Consider the following 19,829-nt stretch of genomic DNA (forward strand, 5'->3'; position numbering starts at 1 on the left):
TTATTCAGATCAAAATTCAAAGTCCACTTAAAGAGTCAGATAAAAGAACTGAAATGGCTATAGTTCAGAAATAAGAAACCTGAAGAAACAGAGATAAGAATTAAAGTTCAACCAGGTAAATACGTGAGTCAGGAAAAAATGAGTTAATGTGAATATATTATAATCAGGCCTATCCTTTCAATCAAATAAACTGTAGAAATAAAAGAAATTTTAAAACGGAATAGTGAAAATAAAAATTGTAAGCGATACAAACCATTTTTCTGTTGAGTTTTGTCATTATATCTCGTGCAAGAGTAAAAAATGCCTAAAGGTAAACCAAAAATTTTATTATTACATATTTATATTTTAAAATTGAAATATAGAATGTTTTCATTATTTCATTATGAAATATAAGCATATTAAAGTTTTTAATTGAGAGGACAGAATTGTAATTATAGTATACACAGGAATATTGTATCTTACTTTTTGATTATATCAAACATTTCCCAATATTATCAAGCTCATTCATTCATTCATCAAATATTTTTTGCACATAATATCTGGCTCGAGTCCCTAATATGACACTTGTTGATTTATGGGTAGCTTCCTCAGTATACCAAGAGCACCTGGGGAGCAAAGGCTCTGTTTAAGCCATCCCTGTGTCCCCAAAGTGGGACACACTGCCTGATCCAGAAGATGCTGAGTATGTTTAATAAGTGAATGAATAAATATGTACTGCCCTATAGGTCTAAAACCTGTTTTTATAAAAATCTCTGCTTTTTATTCCCAATGCCCTCTCTTTCAAATTGCTTTCACTCTTATACCTGAGAATATATAATCTTCCATATCTTAACATTCCCAAATCCTGACAGTTCCTATAGCGCAGCTAAATTCCCCACTGTGGAAATCAGATCAAATGCAAGCAGGACAAATCTGATTAATCTCAGTGACATTTTATTCCTTGTGCCTCCTGACCCAAACTAAATATTTTTAAAAATCTATCATCCTTACTTTGTTTCCATAGAGCCAAGACTCTTAAAGCTTCTTCAGTTGTCTCCATGCTAAACCCAAAGAGACTGTGGTGTCAGTCTCTTTGTTCCTAACCATGCCTGATGCCCAAAAAACGTTCAGCAAAAGGATTATTCTCAATCAAGTCAAACAGAAACAATACGGTAACTACTATTATCACGCGCTGTTGGTGTTTCACTGTCACACTGGTTACCTGTGAATCTAAGTTTCTAAATAAGCCCATCTCAGTCTTTATGAGGCTAACCACGCTAAGTCAAAGCTCTGGGGAAAGTGCTTAATTGGCCAGGATAAGCAGCTCGGGCAACTTCTAGTTCTATATTTCTATAACTCCATGCTCTCTCTAGGCCACAGGTGTGATCAGGGTGCAGGTACTAACAGAGACCTAAGTCTACTCTGTTAAGTCAGGTTACTGAGTCCTTTCTGTGGGCGCCATCCTATGTGGACCATGTGAGTGAACAAGCTTTTCGCCTGTCTCCACCATTAAGGCTGACAAGAGGCTCCCCTCTTCCTGATGGAAGAAAATCCTTTTGTGGCAAGCAAAAGGAAGCATTTTTCTGCTTATCTATGCTTGTATAAATATATCAGTAGAGGCTTCCTATTTCCTAATGCCCATTAGCCAACCTGAAAAGAAATGAGTTTTAGTTATTTAAACAAAGAAAAAATTCTGATTAGTGTCCATTAGCCAATAAAGTCATTTTAAGTCTCAGTTTTTAGCCATGATATGGTGAACAGTGAGTAGTCTAAGAAATTATATGTTTATAAAACCATCAGTATTATTGTTAAATGAATTATATGTATTAACACATATTACATGTATTATTTTTATGATCAGTTTTTTAAATGGTTTTAAAAAAGAAAATATTATCAATAATTCCACCCTTGGTAAAAAAAAAAAATCTATTCTTAGAAGACTTTGGATGATTTGGTTTTCTTTAACAGTTAACTTCCTGAAAATTATTAAATCACTCTTTGATAAACACACTTTCTTATTACTAAATGCCACTGTGTTACAATGTATCATGCTTAATCTACTTCAAACGTGTACACTAAGGGAATCTGTTCAATAAGCTTACAGTTTAATTCTCTCCTGAGAGAGTACAGACATCAAAGTAATTACAACTCTCCTGCTACAGGCTACTACAGAATGACATGAATGATGATAAATGAGCAGATACCGCTTGGTCGGCTAGTACAGGATTTCTAGCTTCCCAAACAAAGGGCAAATTGAACTTAAACTAAACTTCATCTTCTGTTCAGTGAATCGTAACTGAGCAATCTAATATATCCCATGTGGAAATTCAACAATCAGGGTCCACATAAAAATCAGAAGCACAGAAGTTCACAAAATGGAGGTGAAGTTCACCAAAGACATTCACTAAGTCAGAAAAAAAGGCTTGAGAATTTGAGCATAGGCACTTAAGCACTAGTGCTACTATATAACAAAATACCAAACATTTCTTTCTTACCTCTTCTACATTTGTACTGGATTTTGCACTTGTCTCCAAGAATTTAATTCCATAGTCAATTGCTAACTGAAAGGCAAAAAGAAACATTTAAATTCAGAGAGAGTTGTTTGAACATATAAAGCATGTATATTTTCTAGGTTTTTCAAAGTCCCAAAGGTAGAGTATCTAGTTCAGAATTCCTGAAGTTCTCAAATCTCTGTGTGCTTCCTTCTATTGTGTTTGCAATTTAGATGTCTAAATTAATCACCATAAGTAACATGGTACTACTTATACTCAAAATGCAATTTAAGTACTTCTCTTTTTTCTATCATACATTTAGATCTCTAATACACTTAAAAACAAACAAACAAACAAACAAAAACTATGATAGACACTCACCCCTACCATTAACTTGGATCCATTCCTTTTATCTGCTCTGAAAGTATAATTCTCCAAATGTTACTATACTGATTTTTCATTATTTTTTAATAAATTGGTGCTTAATAGAAGCCTAAAATACTAAGTATTCATTGCTTTGGTTTCTATTGATTGTAACAAATGTGAACTTCTCCATATTTCTATCTACTCTCAAAGAGTTCTTAGTTCATTTATAATACCAAGATTAAGAGAATGTTTTTAGGGGAAAAAGTCTGCAGTCAGATTGAAAACCAAAATGCATTTTGCATGTATCACTTAAAAAATAAAAAAGACTAAACCAAGACGTAAAAATTAAAGCCTCTAAAATCTATTTAGGAAATGTCATAAAAGTAAATATGTAGATATAATAAACTCCTTTGCTTTGCAGGATACAAAATAGAGAAATGCTTGTAAAAGACCTATAAATGACATCCATAGCTTGATGAATTATAAGGAGTTTATCCATAATAACCTAAATCTAATGCGTAGTACAAAATTCTTAGGAAAAAATAATAAATTGCAAAATGATTACTGTTGAACTTCACCTATCCTATTAGTTTTTTTCAAAGACAATAAATTAACTTAAAAACTAGACATTTTCACACAGATATGGAAGAAACAGCCTGAACTCTAAGCTGCAGGAATCTGAAAAAGAACCAGTTTGTATCTCCCAGAAAACAGCAAATTCTTTAGGAATGAGTCAGTCATGACTACACAGTCTATAGAGTTGGCTCTCGAATGCTAATTCATACCATTCAAGTATGGATTACATCTCTTTGTTATTTGTTAAAGGATTAAAATATAGACACTTAAAAAACTTAAATCAATAATTACACTAAGAAAAATAACTGCTTAATGAGTAGATTCCAATCTTTATGCATTCAGTTCAAATTTACCTTCTCCCCTCTTTCTTTTGACACTTGTCTTTTGTCATTCATATCACATTTGTTACCCAAGATCATTCTTTCAACATCTGAAGAGGCATGCTGCAAGGAGAAAACAGTACACTATAAAAACAGCCTGAGAAAAATACGGTTTATTCAATAGACGAATCCTAACCTGTCAGAAACACATCCATGAATTTAATAAGAAGACAAATGATCTTTCACTCAACACAAGGCATGATTCAGAGAAAAATTTAAAAGCTAGGAGGAGGGGAAAAGCTACAGCATAACAGGCTGTGCAAACTTTTTTCCCAAAGGCTTTTGGTCATTCTCATGTCTTTTATTTTGTACATGAACAAACAGAAATAAAACTTATGGTATTCTAACAACTTCCAAATATTAGTTTGGGTCAAAAAAAAAAAAAAAACCCACAAAAAAACGGTATTGAGTGAGCTAGTGGGGAAGGTATTCTGGATTCTGAACTACTTAAAAAATAAATTCATGTAAGTTAAAATAAATGTGTACAAAATTATTTGAGTCAGATTTCTTTCTGAAATGTCAGAGACATAAATAAAAATCATAATTCTTATCAATCTGAAATTAAACCAAAATATCTAAGATGTAAATATCTAAGATGTAAAAAATGTTAGAAAGGCAAAATGATTAGTTGTTGGAATAAAGACATATTTTTGCCAGTCAAACCAAATGGTGAAACAGATAGGACCTGGGAATCGGATGTTTTAACCCTGGCTCTTCTTTTTAAGGCTATAAGAGTACAGGTAAGTCACTTCTTTCTGGCCTCAGTTTTCTCATGTGTAAAGTGGGGACTTGTATTAAATTATTTTCAAGATCTCACCCAAGTATACAATTCTGTGAAACTGCTCCTGCCTGCCCCACCCACCCACCCAAGTCTAGCAGGGCAGTCATACTGGCAGACTGGAGTCTTGCTCTCCACGTGCCCCTCAGAGTCAGGGCCTGACCTGCCCATGCCTGACTTCTCAGCAGTTCAGCTGCCTCTGAGAGACAAAAGGAGCCCTTTACAAGCTCCAGGCAGGTATCATCATTCTGGTACCATCATTCCAGTATCATCATGATAGTCTCCAGTATCATCATTCTCTTTGTATATATACCTCTTCAATGTTTCTTATCCAATTTTTAATATTGTCAAAGGACTTTTCATTTGTGATGTCATAGACCAGCATAATTCCCTATAGGAGAAAAAAGATCTTTATTTAGTACTTTATATATTTAAAGTTATAAAATATAATGTAACATACTCCTCCCCCACTAGAAACCAAATCCTTTTATTGGTTTTTATAAAAAGGATTCACAATATTTTAAAGTGAACAGAAGCAAAAATAATAAATTCTTCCGCTGTCTCACCATGTAAATAAATACTGTTAACATTTTCACTGTTAACCTTTAATGAATTAGTGATTATGGTAAAGGTGATACACCCTTTCTACCTGACCTCACATGATAAGAACTGGCACCAACTAGAGCTGAAAGCGTGTTTAAGTTAAAACAGGTAACATTGAGAGTAAGAGGCAATCACTTTTGTTGTGCATGTGTTTATTCCAAGTAGAAACTGTCTTGCTTTTTACCTATACTAAGATTGTAACCATACTGCTTTAAAATTATTTCTTTTTATATGGGCTGATCAAAATGTCATCATCTAAGTACATCACAGACACTTAAAATATAATGTATTTGTTATACGAGTTTAATGAAAGGCATTGCCATCATATTTTTAAAGGTCCCATGGCTGATATTTCTAAAAGGTCTATCTTCTAAATGTTTCAACTGACACCTGTATGCTAACTATTCTAAAATCTGTATTACCACACCACCCTTCTGTATTAAGTGCTAGATTCACCCACCTGTCCAGCCATTCCACAAATACTTAGTGAGCACCTACTATGTGCCCGATAATATACTAAGTACTACCATCAGTGAACAAGTTGGACAAGGCCCCTTCCTCTCATGGATGGCTAATAAAGAAAACAATGAATCAATAATTATACAATTAATTATAATTTTGACAATTGCTATGAAGAAGCATGAGTAGCTCTGTGTACGAATGCTCATCTAATCTGGCTGAGGGGCTGGGGTTGTCAGGGAAGGCTTCCCTGAGAAAATGACATAAAGCCAAGGCTTGAGTACTAAGTAGACATGAACTGGGCAAAGAGGTTGAGGCAGGAGTAAAGAGGGGAAGCCCACAGCCCCTGGTACATAGCAGAAATGTTACAAATATCTTGCTGACTAGGAAGGCCCAGAATCCATTGTACTGAGTGAAAGAAAGTCGTCAGCTTGGCAAGAATGAACATATCTAATGGGAGAAGAGGACACGATGAGGCCAGAGAGAGAAGTCAGAGATGTGCCTTGGAGACCACTGACTGGCCTAACGCTCCCAGATGTCCCCTGTGGTCATAAAAAACTCAACTCAACTAAGTAAAACACCAGGTTGTCTTCCTCCCTTCTAAATCTTTCCTTTCTTCTTATATTCTTGCTTTGATGATGGGCAATACGATCCTGCCAGTCAGCCCAAGCAGACCTCTAGAAGTAATCACCTCCACAGGCAGGCAGGCAGGCAGGCAGTCAATCACTAAGTCCTGTAGGCCCAAGGACCTCAATATTTCTAGAATCTGATCCTCTCTCCACATGAATTTATATCTTTGGTTTCAATAGCAAATGCCCTTTGACCATTTCCTATGTAAACTAACATATTATGAATCAGTTGGAAATACACTCAAGTATACTAGTTAAAATTTTATATATCTGGTATATACTTATAATAACAACAGCTTCCTTAGAGTTTATAAGACATTGTTCATCTATGAGAAATGTTGATAAAGCAGGAATATAGCCCTTTTCCCAACAAAGCCCAACTGTCCATCAAGGTTACCACTATGTCTACAAATGTTGCTGAACAATTTGAAATAGACCGAAGGACTCTGCCATGCTGGCAGACTCCAGTACAGTGCTTATCAACATGCTATATGACTGAGCCAACCAAACTAAACCTGCCAGAACCGCCACCTGCTGAAATGAGAACACACCCCAACGAGAACATGATGGTCCCACATCCCAATGGAACAAATGACCTCCAAGATCCAAGACTCAAGTAGAGCTGGGTTTCCTGAAGCCTCATCTAAGATTGTCTCTAGGTGTGAAATTTTCCACCGATTCACCCCTTCAGCAAGTATTTATTGACCATCTACTCTGTGCCAGGAACTGGCATTACAACAGAACAAAAGAGACAGGAACCTCTATCTTCAAAGTGAAAAGACAATATTATCTTAAAATGGCAGCAATTTCTAATTATTTGAAGTAATGTGAAGTAAGACTAGGAAGTAGATAAATAAAAAAGCCAGATAACACTCAAATCTAAATTAAATGACACATTTCAATGACCTCTTTCCTTGGACCGTGAACTAGAGCTAGACATCCAAGGGAACCGTGCTTCACATTCTAAATGTCCCTGACAATTCTCTGGTGAAAACAAGCACACAAGTGCTATCAATACATCACTCCTGGAAAATAAAAAACTGGCCTATAGAAAGGCTATGTTTATATGATGCCTCTAATCAAAATTACCTGTAAACTATTCCAAATCATCCCTGTTAAGATGTTCTTATTTATCCTAAAATCCTTCCTGGGGGAAACAACCAACCAACAAACAAACTTCTTATTGGCTCACAGATACGTCCCTTGCCTTTGATTTCAGTCTAAGCAAAATAAAGAGTAGCTGACAACTGTCTTTCTTAAAATGATGGCCTTTCACAATCTTAAAAGTATTATAGGGTAAAGTGTGGAGAACACATACATATAAAATGCTTAATGGTGTATAGTGCCAAGGTGATATGGCTTTGAGAAGGAATCCCCAATATTTTTGTGGGAATGAATTATTGGTACTCAAATAATAGACGGTAGCAGTGGAAGAGGAAGGGAGGGTAGCATAATAATGAAAGAATCTATGGATTCAGATCATATCTTCCTGAAGACAAGGGGATAGCTATCACCCCTACAGTTCTGTCACCCTGACACCACTCTCAGGAGCACAAGTCTTTCAAGCGATGAGCTGGGGTAGCTGGTATCCCACAATCTCCTATGTTAAGTGAGCTTTATGATCTCAACTGTGCAGCCTTCCGAGATGCTCTGGGCACGCAGGGTTTCACCATAATTCGAAGCTCCACCCAGTGCTTGGATTAGGCCTAAAAGCCAAAGATAAAGCCCTGGTCTGGACCTGATGTTCTCGGCATGGTTCAAGATAGCACTTTTAAGCTGCCTTATTCGCTGTAGTACTCGCAGTACCACACAGAACCTGCCCCAAGCCAACAAGCAATATAAATGGCTTGTAGAGATGACGCACCTTAGGATGGAAAATAACCAAGTGATGAGGTTATACTAACAAGGATAACGCTAGGATGTAGCAAAGAAGGACTTGGTAGTCAAAATTCACCAGATTCTAAGCCTCAAAGAGTCACAGACCATTCGGCTACTTCCTGGCCAGCTGGCAGGACAATGGTGGAGGAGACTCCAGAGAGCTGAGCCATTAAGAGTGGATGGTGTGAACGTGGTGAGATAAGGAATGATGGTGCCAGGGCTAAATGATGGGAAGGAGCAAGAAACAGTCGCAGAGCTTGTGGTTTACTGAGATTTGGCAAAGGTATTAATAAAAGGAAAAATCACAAAAATATAGTCACTCAGAATGTATGAGGAGTTCTAAAACATCTATAAGCTAATTATGTAATATATATTATGAAGACCAAAGGCAAAGTATACAGTTACTAAACACGAAACATAAAAATCCCTTTAAATATCTTGTTTTCATATAAAGAATTTATTTTCCCCTTTGCATTAGACTTCAGTTTGAATCCTATAAACCTGACAAATGAATACTCATGTTTTACTTTCACCTGAAGAGTTACAAAGCCCTAAAACACACTCACCATGGCTCCTCTATAATATGCTGTCGTGATGGTTCGAAATCTTTCCTGACCTGCTGTGTCCCTAAAATTTGAAACAAAGGAGAGAATGGTTTTAAAAGTCATCACCAGCTTGACTGAGGAGAGACATTAAGCTGTAGGAGATATAATTCTGGTCTGCTCACAAATGCAATGGTTTCAGGGGACAAGGGGAATGAGATACAAAGGGGGCCTGTTGTGTATCTGTGAGCTGGAGGCGGTGGTGACCATGGGAGCCTGTCAAGAGCTCACAATGACTTCAGTGAAAATCTTGGACCTTGACGATAAAAGCATCAACAGGAAAAGCCATGGCCTGCTAGGAACTGGCATGCTGTATTAGTCAAACCCATGTGGGAGAGAACAGAGAATAGTTCTAAATTCTTGGACTCCCAGAGGTAGTTATAATCCTTTTTATACATGCCTAATGATTAAGGCATTTTGCTCTCTCGATTGAAAGTCTGTACAAAGAAGCAATTGGGCTAGACTTAGTACTGTGTAAATTCTGCCCAGCAGAGCATACTAAAATGGATCTCCTCAAGAACTTTCTCAGCTATGGAACCCGTGATTAAATGGGAACCTAGAGTTCAATTCATAATTATTGACAATGTCTCCAAAGACTTTAAAATATGAACAACACCTCAAAATAACATAAACTTTCATATAGTCTTGCTTTTTAGCTGATGGCATACCATTAGAATACAATCTGAAAAATATAAGTTTATAATTAAATTTATTGAAGCAATCCCTATATAGCAGGTCAAATTTCCTTGATATCTGGGAAAGTCAATATTCCTCAATTTGCCTCTTACCACCAGAACTAATTCACCCCCTGTGCTACTAAGACAAACTAAACTGTACAATTTAATTGTAGAGAAGAGAGAGGCTTTTGTGAAAGTATACTAGAAATCTAATATATGCCAAACCCAAAAGAGAGATGAAGGCCCACGAGAAATACAGTAAATTAAAAACATTACTAAATCCCTAACACTTATGTATACTTTACAAAAAATTCTCACATGGTGCTTACATGATGCCTACCATAGCCTAGTATGTGGTATTATCATCATCCTCATTCTGCAGAAGAAGAAACAGGCTCGGGTGGGCTGTGGTCCCCAGTTCTGCCACTAAACAGCTCATACCTTTAAATGAGACTCAAGCCACCTAGGTCTCTCAGCTGTTTAGCGCAGGGCCAGGCCTCACACCACAGTCATCTTATCCTACTCTTCTCTCACTGATCAGCATTAGCTACTTAGGGCACTTGTTTGGTACATGGCAAACAAATCATGGGGAAAATACAAGCCAAGCACCTTTGAGCAAGTTAACCATATTTTGATTCTAATACACTACTTGATTTAGAACCAGTTAAGCAATGAGGCTGTAGGGAAACCTTACCATATTAAATGTAGGTTGTGAAGACTAAATAGAGACTACTTCGCTGCTTAGAGCAGCTATAAGAAGTATCATGTTATATCACATTCTAATTAGCTGATCACCCACAGGCTCCTAGAAACTCCCCCTATTACTTATAATTGGCACCGTATATCACAGCATCAGAAATTCTCTTTGCTTCCCCCTTAAAATTTTTTCTATATCTTTAAAATATTTGGCCTCTTATTAAACACCAATAGAGAAAAAGGGCAGCCTGTGGTAACCTTCACAATGTGACAACGTATACTGGGAACCACCATACTAGGCTAGTATATGAGGCTGACACAATGTTCTAGGAGATGTGGGTACCTGTCCGAGCTTTATCACTGACTCAGACATATGCCCTCAGATAGACTTAACCACTCTAAGTGCTAGTTTCTTCCACTGCAAAAGAAGGGCTAGTGAATTTCAATATAATGTTCCAGTTCTATCCCCGTTCTGAGATTCGAAGAGGAAAAATAGTCTGAGAAAAAAGTTCATATATATTACTTGACCATTTGGCCTGTGTAGCTTTAAATTTCTATGTTTTATCTACTGTTGTCATCATCACATGTTAGATCATTAAAAACCTTCCTCAAAGCTCCAAATCTATAGGGCTCCATGGAAGGCCCTATACTGAAATGAAATAAATTAAACCAGCTTACAGGAGGTTAAAAAAAAAAATCTATGAAGTGTTTCTGAGTTCAAGCCAAAAATATTCAGACTGGCAATCTGGAAGAACCATATTTATTCGCTGCAGTTTGACAAATTCTTCAGGAATTTATCAGAGTTGGGTGAGCATAAGAAGATCTTTGCCTTGCATACTGCAACATGAAAGATGAGCGGCATGACTTTTTTCTCTTTTATTTCCCAGTCCAGTGTTCCTCATTTTTTATTTAATGAGAAGAAATATGCATCAGAGCTGAATGGGAACTCAGCTATCATAAGTCTAACCAATCAATTTACAAATGAGGGAAAGGAGGCCCTAAAAAGAGAAGCAACTGGCTCCAGGTCTTCAACTGAGGACGTCTTGGTTACAGCCTAGATGTGCACATCCTGTTCAGGGTTCCTAACACTTGACTACTTTGCCTTATCTGATTTCGCAGCTGCAACAACTACAATGAAAAAGTAGTTTATACTCGAGAATTTAGTTTCCTCCCCTATAAAATTAGCATTTTGGAAGAATGAGCTCTCAGATTTCTTCTGGCTGTGGGTTAGTGATATCATTCCCCACCGTCCCACTCTTGGTAGAAAGACCTTTGAATACTTCTTACCCATTTCCTCTTGGTTCTGATAAACAAAAGATGTTTTAGCTATCGCAAGATACCTCAAACTTATCACAATGCACATTTTAATTCTTGATTAAAGTAGAAACTGTGTATACATATATTTGTATATGTATATAAATATATATATATTTACTTACCATATCTGAAGCTTAATTTTCTTTCCATCTAGTTCTATCGTTCTGATTTTAAAATCAATTCCTGCCAGAAAAAGAAAGACATGATAAATTTCTTCAAATATAATTCAAGTTTTAATAGCAAATGGACAAAGATTTCTATTGGAAAAAAAAAAAGCTCTCCAACGCACTGGAAAATGTGAACACAGAGCGGGTGTTAATGGTATGTTTCCTCTGCATACAGGCTGAAGAAAGGAATGCTAATTACTCTGCAAAGAATTGCACACATGTTAAATGCAACGTATTATTTTGACATAAATGAATCATATCCCTCACAGTTACATAATTTAGACAGACTGAGAATGAGCTATATTTTCTACTTCTTGAAATACATATAAACAATGTTTCCTACCCTTCGTACCCCATCTTTTCTTGAAGAAGGCCATGGGACCTCTTCACAATGTCTTCCTCCATCTCCTTCCATTTGTTTCCTTAGAATCTGCAACTGGCTAAGCATGCATGCTTGCGTGCGTCACACACACACAACCCAAAACAAAACAAACAAAAACATGTCTATTTGAATGCAGGGATGGGAAAGCCTGTATTTTATACGGTTAGCAAGTATTTCACATACATTTTAACAAACGTTCCCACCATCTTACTGGCTAGAGCTGAAATAGCTAAAACGGTCTTTAGCTCTGGCTGCACTTGAGACTTACCTGGGAAACTTAAAAAAAAAATACTTATAACTAGGCCTGCTCCTGTCCCCAAATGCTGAGATTCTGACTTAACTGGTCAAGAGCAGAATCTGTGCACTTGTAATTTTCAAAGCTCCCTAGGTAATTCTAGCCTAAAACCAAAGTTAAGAAGAACTCAGTTGTGCCTAAGAGGTAGCACTGAAGGTCATTTGAGACTCTGGCACTCCAAGTTCAACCCCTCCCTCATCTATTTCCCCAGACTAAGGTAGCTTGAAACTTATTTAGCAATTCAACTGCAAAGAACCACAAAGTCCTGGGCATATATCAGCATGTTCTGTCATTTATCAGGAACAAGCTGCTGCTACTCTTTCTGAAGGGACCAGTCAGTGAATACGATTCTACTGCATTTGCTAAATCCTCATCACCGGGCTACTCAGCTTTGTTTCAGGTTTTTCAATTCTTTTGCATTCTTTACAGATCTCTGTACAGTGGTTTCCAAGACATTTCAAAAAAACATGTCAATTATGTATCCTCTAAACTGACTTAAATATTAACGGCAGTTATTTGGTATAGAAGAAAGCCTTCAACGGCTACATTACCACAATGTTTCTACATATCAACATTGAGATCACCCCAAAAGGCTTGCCTGCCAGCTCCAGCTTCATACAATGCCTCGGCATTAACCAAGCGGGTTTCCCCGCTCTTCTCCCACAGTACTTTCCCCCCAGGGACCCTTTTTAGGTACTCCTGTGCATCTTGAAATAGACAACAATCACATGCCAGCTAATTTAGCAGGAGGACAGCATCTCAATCATTCTTTCCCCTAATAACCATTGTTATTGTTAACAAATACAATCAGACCCAATATCCCCAGGTCATCTGGCTCACGTTTCTTCCAGGGTACCCCAGTATTGCAGGGTCTGCGGTGGCAAAAGCAAAACTCAGCAACACAGCATGAATATTACTGTTGGCATCACACAGAATTTACTGAGGCCATTGCTCATTTTAGACTTAACTATACACTAATTTTTATTGTGATTTATCTTTTTATACATCTCCAGTGTAACAAAGACCTTCTAAGCATTCTCCACTATCCTATATCCCTTTTCGGCCCAAGCACCAAGAGCAATGCCCAACAGGCACTCAATAAATGTTCCTTGATATTAACATTTTTGAAAAATTTATAATTTTCCAAATTCATAGAAACAGAAAATAGAATGGTGGTTACCAGGGGCTGGATATAGGGGGAAAAAGTAGAGTTGTTGTTCAATGGGTACAGTTTCAGATTTGCAAAAGATAAAAAAGTTCTGAAGATCTGTTTGATAACAATGTGAATATACTTAACACTATTGAACTATATACTTAAAAATGGTTAAGATGGCAACTTTTATGTTTTTTTTTTTTTTAACCACAATGAAAAATAAAAAGATCTACGACTTTCAAAATACCAACTATATATCTGGAAAATTAGCTTTCTCAATTGGAAGGCTAATATCTAACATTCCATTATTTAGTAGTTCATTCACATTTTAAATAAGAGACTATGTATGTCAAAATGCCTATCTAAATGAATACTTTCCTTATTCTGGCTCACTAAGATTGTAACTCCTGTTCTTTCAAGGTTGTTTTTGCCTGTAGTTGGGAGTCATGGGCAAATTTTCCACCTTCAACAAAGCCATTTTGAGGCTCCTTAAAGTCTCAGTTACTCTCTATTCAATAAAAACATTTAGGAAACTTTCTACTGACCTAGTCGTTTTTGTTTTGCTTTGCTTTGTTTTTGTATCTGTTACAAGGATTACCTTTCTGTTACCTGAGAAGGTACTACCATTATCTGAGATACTTAACCATCTTTTCACTATTCAGAGGTTTTCAATGTTTTGTAAGAGTTGAGAACTTGTATTTTAACTTTTTTTTAATCTGGCTGTCGGCAGCCAGTTGACAGACAAATGCTGCTGAACACAGTCAAATTAACATAACTTTAATTTCACTAAAAATGGAAAAATCGTTTTATTATTATTAAAAAGCTAGTCCTGGAAGTCAAAAGACATAGATTGTAGGTTGGGTTCTGTCATTATCAACTTTTGGGAGGTTGCTTAACTGCTCTGAAGCTCTATATTTTCAACTGTAAAAAAGGTTGAGAGGATTTAATTAGATAAATTAGATAATATGTATGACTGTGCTATGGGAACTCTGAAATTCCATATAAATATGAGGTATTTATTATCCTGATTTTATTATCCTGCAGCTCTTGTCACTTCATGCACAGATTATGTAACAGCTTCCCAGGAGGCTCTGCCAACCTTCCTTCTTGGTCTAAGTCTCCTGCAAGCCACTGTGAGAATAACTTTCAACAACCCCAGTGATAATGTCACCTCACTAAGAAGCTGTGGATCCAACTTCCAAATTCCTCGGCCTGGCAAGGAATTTCCCAGCAGATACACCGCTCTCCTGAAGCTTGTAATTCTCAGAACCTCTATCTAACTTTGGCTTTCTGTTTCTCTAAGTGGGCCCTACACCTCCTCCCCTTTGCATGTGCCACCTCGCTTGGCAGACTTCTTTGAGAATGCCACTCTACCCGTATAATCCTCTCCCTCCTTCCTTCCTTAGCTCTCCACTCAACCATGTCTATCTATGCCTACTTCAAGGCCTGGCTTTTGCATAGTAAGTCGATCCTGTGTTATTGGGTTTAACATATTGCTCTGAATTGCTCTCGCATCAGGCAAGGGCTCGATCCTTTCTGCCAGTTATGCTGCACACAGAAACATGTACACAGTAGACACAAAATAAAAGGTTTAACACTCTTATGTAATTATGTAAAGGTTAAATTCTACTAAGCGTAGAGAGAGCTATGAAACCATGTAAATTCAAAGTTTTCTTAGTATATATACTACTGTAACAATAGTAAGGATGCTGAGAAATATTATTACAGTAAAAAAATGAAGATCTTTATATTACAATTAGTTTGATAATAATATCAGTAGACTATACAGTAGATTAATATTCACTTTAAGATTTAAAGGAAAAGTAACTTCCTGAGACTACTCCAGGATTAAAAGAACAACCAGTCATAAGAACAGTAATACAATTATATCAATTATGATGCTTTCTGCTGCAAATAACAGAAACCCCAAATCAAACTAGCTTATGGGAATTTGTTGACTCATATAACAAGCCCAGTGGTGAGTTGAGGTTCAGAGATGGCTCAGTCCAGTAGTTCCAGATCATTTCTCTGTACCGCTTTTGGCTCTACCCTCCTGGGACTATCAATTTCATCCTCTGACTGATAGCAGTTCCTGGCCACAACAGTAATACAGAGGAGAAAAGAGATCATCTTCCTGTGCCTCTCTCTTAAAAGTGAGGAAATAGTTCCCCAAAACCTCCAGCAACCTTTCCTTCATGTCTCATTTTTTAATTTATAGCCATGGTATTGTCATGTTCTGGGGGCTACGGCTGAGTTCATGAACCAATCACTGCCATGGGCAATTACCAAGACTGAATTAATCTAAACCTATTCTTAAATTTAGATTAATCAAGGCCCATCCCTGGAGCTTGGTCACTTCCCCTGATCCACAGGGCTGCTAAAAATAAGAAAGTGGAAAAGCTGTTGAATCAATCATATCTGTTAGAATAATACTCAAATATATGTAATAAAATTTTATATTCATAGCTATATGACACAGACAAATCAGTTATCCCTACTATCCTGGCATGAATGTTATTAAATTTCATGATAACTACAGTACTTCTCTGAAGGTAATTTTGTCTAGTGTTCAGCCATGAACCAGAAAATATGAAGGCAAAAAAGGGATAATGAACAACCCAGGTAGCTTCCATGACATCTCTGTGCTAAATTGTGATTGTCATTGCCAGGAGAGTCCCTGAGCCCCCAGTTCCAAAGACCTGACTTGTGCCCTAGCCTCAAATGATTAGAGACTACAAAGGAAGGGGTGGCCATATCAACAGCAGCAAGAACCACAGCTCATCCTGTACTAAGGGGAGCAAGTTTTTTTTTTCCTCATTTACAGAGACTATACAATCTCGAAAAACATAGCTTCTGAAAGGCATTACATTTTGGGTTAAAACATCCTTCATGTATTTCAATAGCCTTTTAGAAAGCATCATTTTTTGGCAGGACATCATACAACAATTCATGTACAAAATGACGACCTTGAGTCATCCCAACTCATGAGCAATCCATGAGGCTCCAGGCTGCATGCAGTCTGCCCAACTGACAACACAGCCCAACATCTACGTTCAGGAGACAAGACCTCAACATTCCTTCCATGTTGCTTGAATATGCCCTGATATTAATTTTTTTTTATGACTTGAAAGCAGTGCCAGTTTTCTCATTAATATTTATCTAGTCAATAAAATAGGAAATCTAAAATATAAGAAAATATTCCCCAGGGACTTGAAGCCATTTTCATTTTAAATACACACACACAGAAATTTTTATTATTTCTGAATTGGTTCTCATGCTGAACAGTTGCTCATAACTGATACATATTATACACTATATGGAGGCAGGGAAGCACTGTTTTAAAAGGAATCACAGAATTCTAGACCTGTAAAGTAGCTTACAGATTGCTGAGTCCAATCCTCCCTTTGTGCCTAAGATAACTAAGGCCCAGGGAGACAGACTCCGAACTTACCCAGATTCAAAAAGACCAATTCGAAAAGGGTTAATATTGAATTCTGGCATTTAAAGATCAGGCCTAAGCAAACAGACATGTCCAAGAATGTCCACGTCTCCTGAGGAGGCCTCTTTATCTTTGAGGGTCATAGCAAAACCCTACCAACAATGGAAGTGTCTACAGTAGAATGTCGTGGTATGTAAGGGAATACTCACAAACAGTGAATAAGAGCCACGTGTATCAACATAAGTGAATCTAAAAACAACGTTAAGAGATACTGCAGAAATTTACAGAATTAAATCATCTCTATAAAATTTCAAAAATACCAAAACCAACTAGATAGCATTTTTACATATATCCAAGTGTAATTTAAGTATTAAAAACATGCAAAGAATGATTATCAACAAAATCAGGTTAGCTGTTATCTCTGGAGAGAAATGGAAGAGGAAGGATTAGGGAGGGGTTCACAGGGACTTCAATTCTACTTATCATTTATTATAATGTGCACGGACATGGAAGTGCTTTATATTAGGTACACTTTTGTATACCGGAAATTGTAATTTTTAAAAAGCAATGATTAGTTATCTGGAAAAATGACATATGGAGGCACTCATTCATGCATGGCAGTAGAAAAATCAAAACAAATTTTAGAGATGAAAGCTCCAGAAGATTTGGTATGGGTGTGGGGAGCAGGCACTATCCCTTTCCCCTTTTGCTCAATATAAAGAAGGCCTGGAAACCCATGGTAACCAAGATGAGGTGATAGCAAGACTGGATCAAGTTCAGAAACTAATGGGGCAGATCAGGGGCTTGGGGCAGCAAGGAGTGCTGGCTATTCAGATTTCAAGCAGGGGGTTCAGGGACATTTCTTTCCCTGCCTAAAGGAAAAGGAGCTTCCATTTGGGCCAAGGGCAATAGGAAGAATACACATTTGGTCACTGTTAGGAGTGGCCCTCTAGGAGAAGCATAAAGAGTTCTGATTTTCTATTCCAATGGCTGGAAGGAGGGAGGCTGGGGGAGGGGAGCTCTGCCCAGCCCCTCTGAGAAGGTAAGGTTGTACTTGAGGCCTCTGCATTGTCAGGCAACTCACAGGAACGAGAACTGGCAGAGACCTGGCAGTGAGGTTCTTGTGAGGGATATAAGTCAGCATTTGCCCAAAGCACTGCTTATCAGATATTTCTCAGAAACCAGTGGTACAACTGGAGGCAGCTGGAGGGAGGGTTTGACCAGCAGTACAGAGGGAAGGAAACTTTGAACTTGGCCTAAATAAGCCCACGGTTAAAAGACCTAACAGAGGAAAGAAACTTGGAATGACCAGTATTGGGCCACATTTCGGTCCAAAAATTAGATATAATTTAACATGGAAAGGGAACAGATTGACAAAATTCTTTTATATTAAAGTTAAATCAGTCAGCCAACAGATATTAATAACATAATCTTTTCTGTTTCAAGAGAATAGGGACACTGCTCCTGGGTTTGTGAAAGGATACCATTGCTGAAGTATGGGAAAAAGAAAGAAGGACTTTTCCTGGCCTTCGGAACTAGTTCTGGGGCCAGCCAGTTGTCCTGACCTTTGGCATAAGCTGTGACTTGATGCATTTTTGCCCCGTGGGTGGTGCAGCACACACACAGCTCTCTCTTCTATCTGGGGGTACTATCTCGGCTTACTTGAGGAAGTCTGCTGCCTGGCCCAGGAAAATCAGGGGTGGAGAAATAGCAGGGACCTTCAATTGAGGTTTCAAACACCTAGTTCCCACTGAAATTCTTTCAAAAATTAAATTTGACTGCAGTCAGGAGAGCCACGGAAAAAATCTTTTGATTTCTGGGACATTTAGCTTTTCAAGGAATGATAGCAACGCTGGATTTAACATCCACAGAGAAAAAAACCTGGGTTATCTATCCTGTTTGACCCACTTTAAGAAGCAGAAATTTAACACTGCGCTTTTACTATTAAAAAGAAAAACATGTACTTTGTTTCAAAAGTACATTTGGAAACAACATCTGTGATCCCAGCCTATCTGAATATGGGTTATGTGGTTTGTCTATTTACATTGCAGAGATACTCCAGAAATAGAAAAAAAAGTTTCCCAAATATTGAAATCTACTTTAAAGAAATACTACATTCACTTCTTTACTCAGATTTTTATTATTAATGATGACGATACAGTGTAGTCGGATCCTGCCAGTTATGAAACTTTTGACAATCACATTTTGCTCATGCTTTTGTGTGTGTGTGCATGTGTGTGTGGACTCTTAAACATGGAGATTAATGAAATTTTAGAGTAGCTGACTTTAGGATAATTAGCTAAAATCTCTAATTAGAAAAACAGATTCCTGAAATAGGAAAAAATATGAGTCATAGATTAAAGATTTAATTTTTTTTCTCAAAAAAGGGAAAGTGAAAGTTAAAAAGAAAAAAATTATAAAGTAATAGAACTAAGTAACAACACTACATGGTACAACTGAAAACAAATGATATTTTAGAGAAAATACGTAAAAGTAGAAATAAAGTTTAGAATGTTACTTAGATTGAAAGAGAGAAGATTGAGGCATTTTTCTTTTGCAAATATATATTCTGTAAGTTCATAAAAGCATTCTTTCACCAAGTACCAATTCTAGGCATATATTTTGGTCCATTTAATTTTTGTTTCATTTATATTCAAATTTACAATCTGGTTTCTTGTTTGAAAATTAGAAAGTCTATAGTTTAGGAGGAAAAACACTTTAAAAGTAAGTTTAGAAGACATTTTAACAACAGTTTGAAATGATCACTGGCAGCCAAATATGTTAGTTTTGTTAAATCCAACAAAGGACAGGGAGATTTTTTTTTAAGTGGACTTCACAAATGGTCTAAGAATATAATTTGCCATTAAAAAGGATACCTAATTTAAAAAAAAAGATAAAAATAAGAAAGACTAGAATTTTTCAGATTTGGTTCTTCCATTCTGTGAACAGAAAGTAATAAGT

General features: G+C 36.9%; 1 protein-coding gene across 1 annotated transcript in view; it reads right to left on the reverse strand.

Moving 5' to 3' along the window:
- Positions 1–19,829, reverse strand: part of RAB8B (RAB8B, member RAS oncogene family) — a 56,294-nt gene that overhangs the window by 4,295 nt on the left and 32,170 nt on the right. Inside the window, exons 2-7 of the mRNA XM_011363374.2 lie at positions 11,555–11,615; positions 8,707–8,767; positions 4,885–4,962; positions 3,767–3,856; positions 2,475–2,540; positions 254–304 (exon numbers count right to left, since the gene is read on the reverse strand). Coding sequence (XP_011361676.1) covers positions 254–304; positions 2,475–2,540; positions 3,767–3,856; positions 4,885–4,962; positions 8,707–8,767; positions 11,555–11,615 — 407 coding nt within the window. The remainder of the gene's footprint in view (positions 1–253; positions 305–2,474; positions 2,541–3,766; positions 3,857–4,884; positions 4,963–8,706; positions 8,768–11,554; positions 11,616–19,829) is intronic.

The sequence above is a fragment of the Pteropus vampyrus genome, unplaced genomic scaffold (assembly GCF_000151845.1).
Source record: "Pteropus vampyrus isolate Shadow unplaced genomic scaffold, Pvam_2.0 Scaffold85, whole genome shotgun sequence".
Taxonomy (NCBI): Eukaryota; Metazoa; Chordata; class Mammalia; order Chiroptera; family Pteropodidae; genus Pteropus; species Pteropus vampyrus.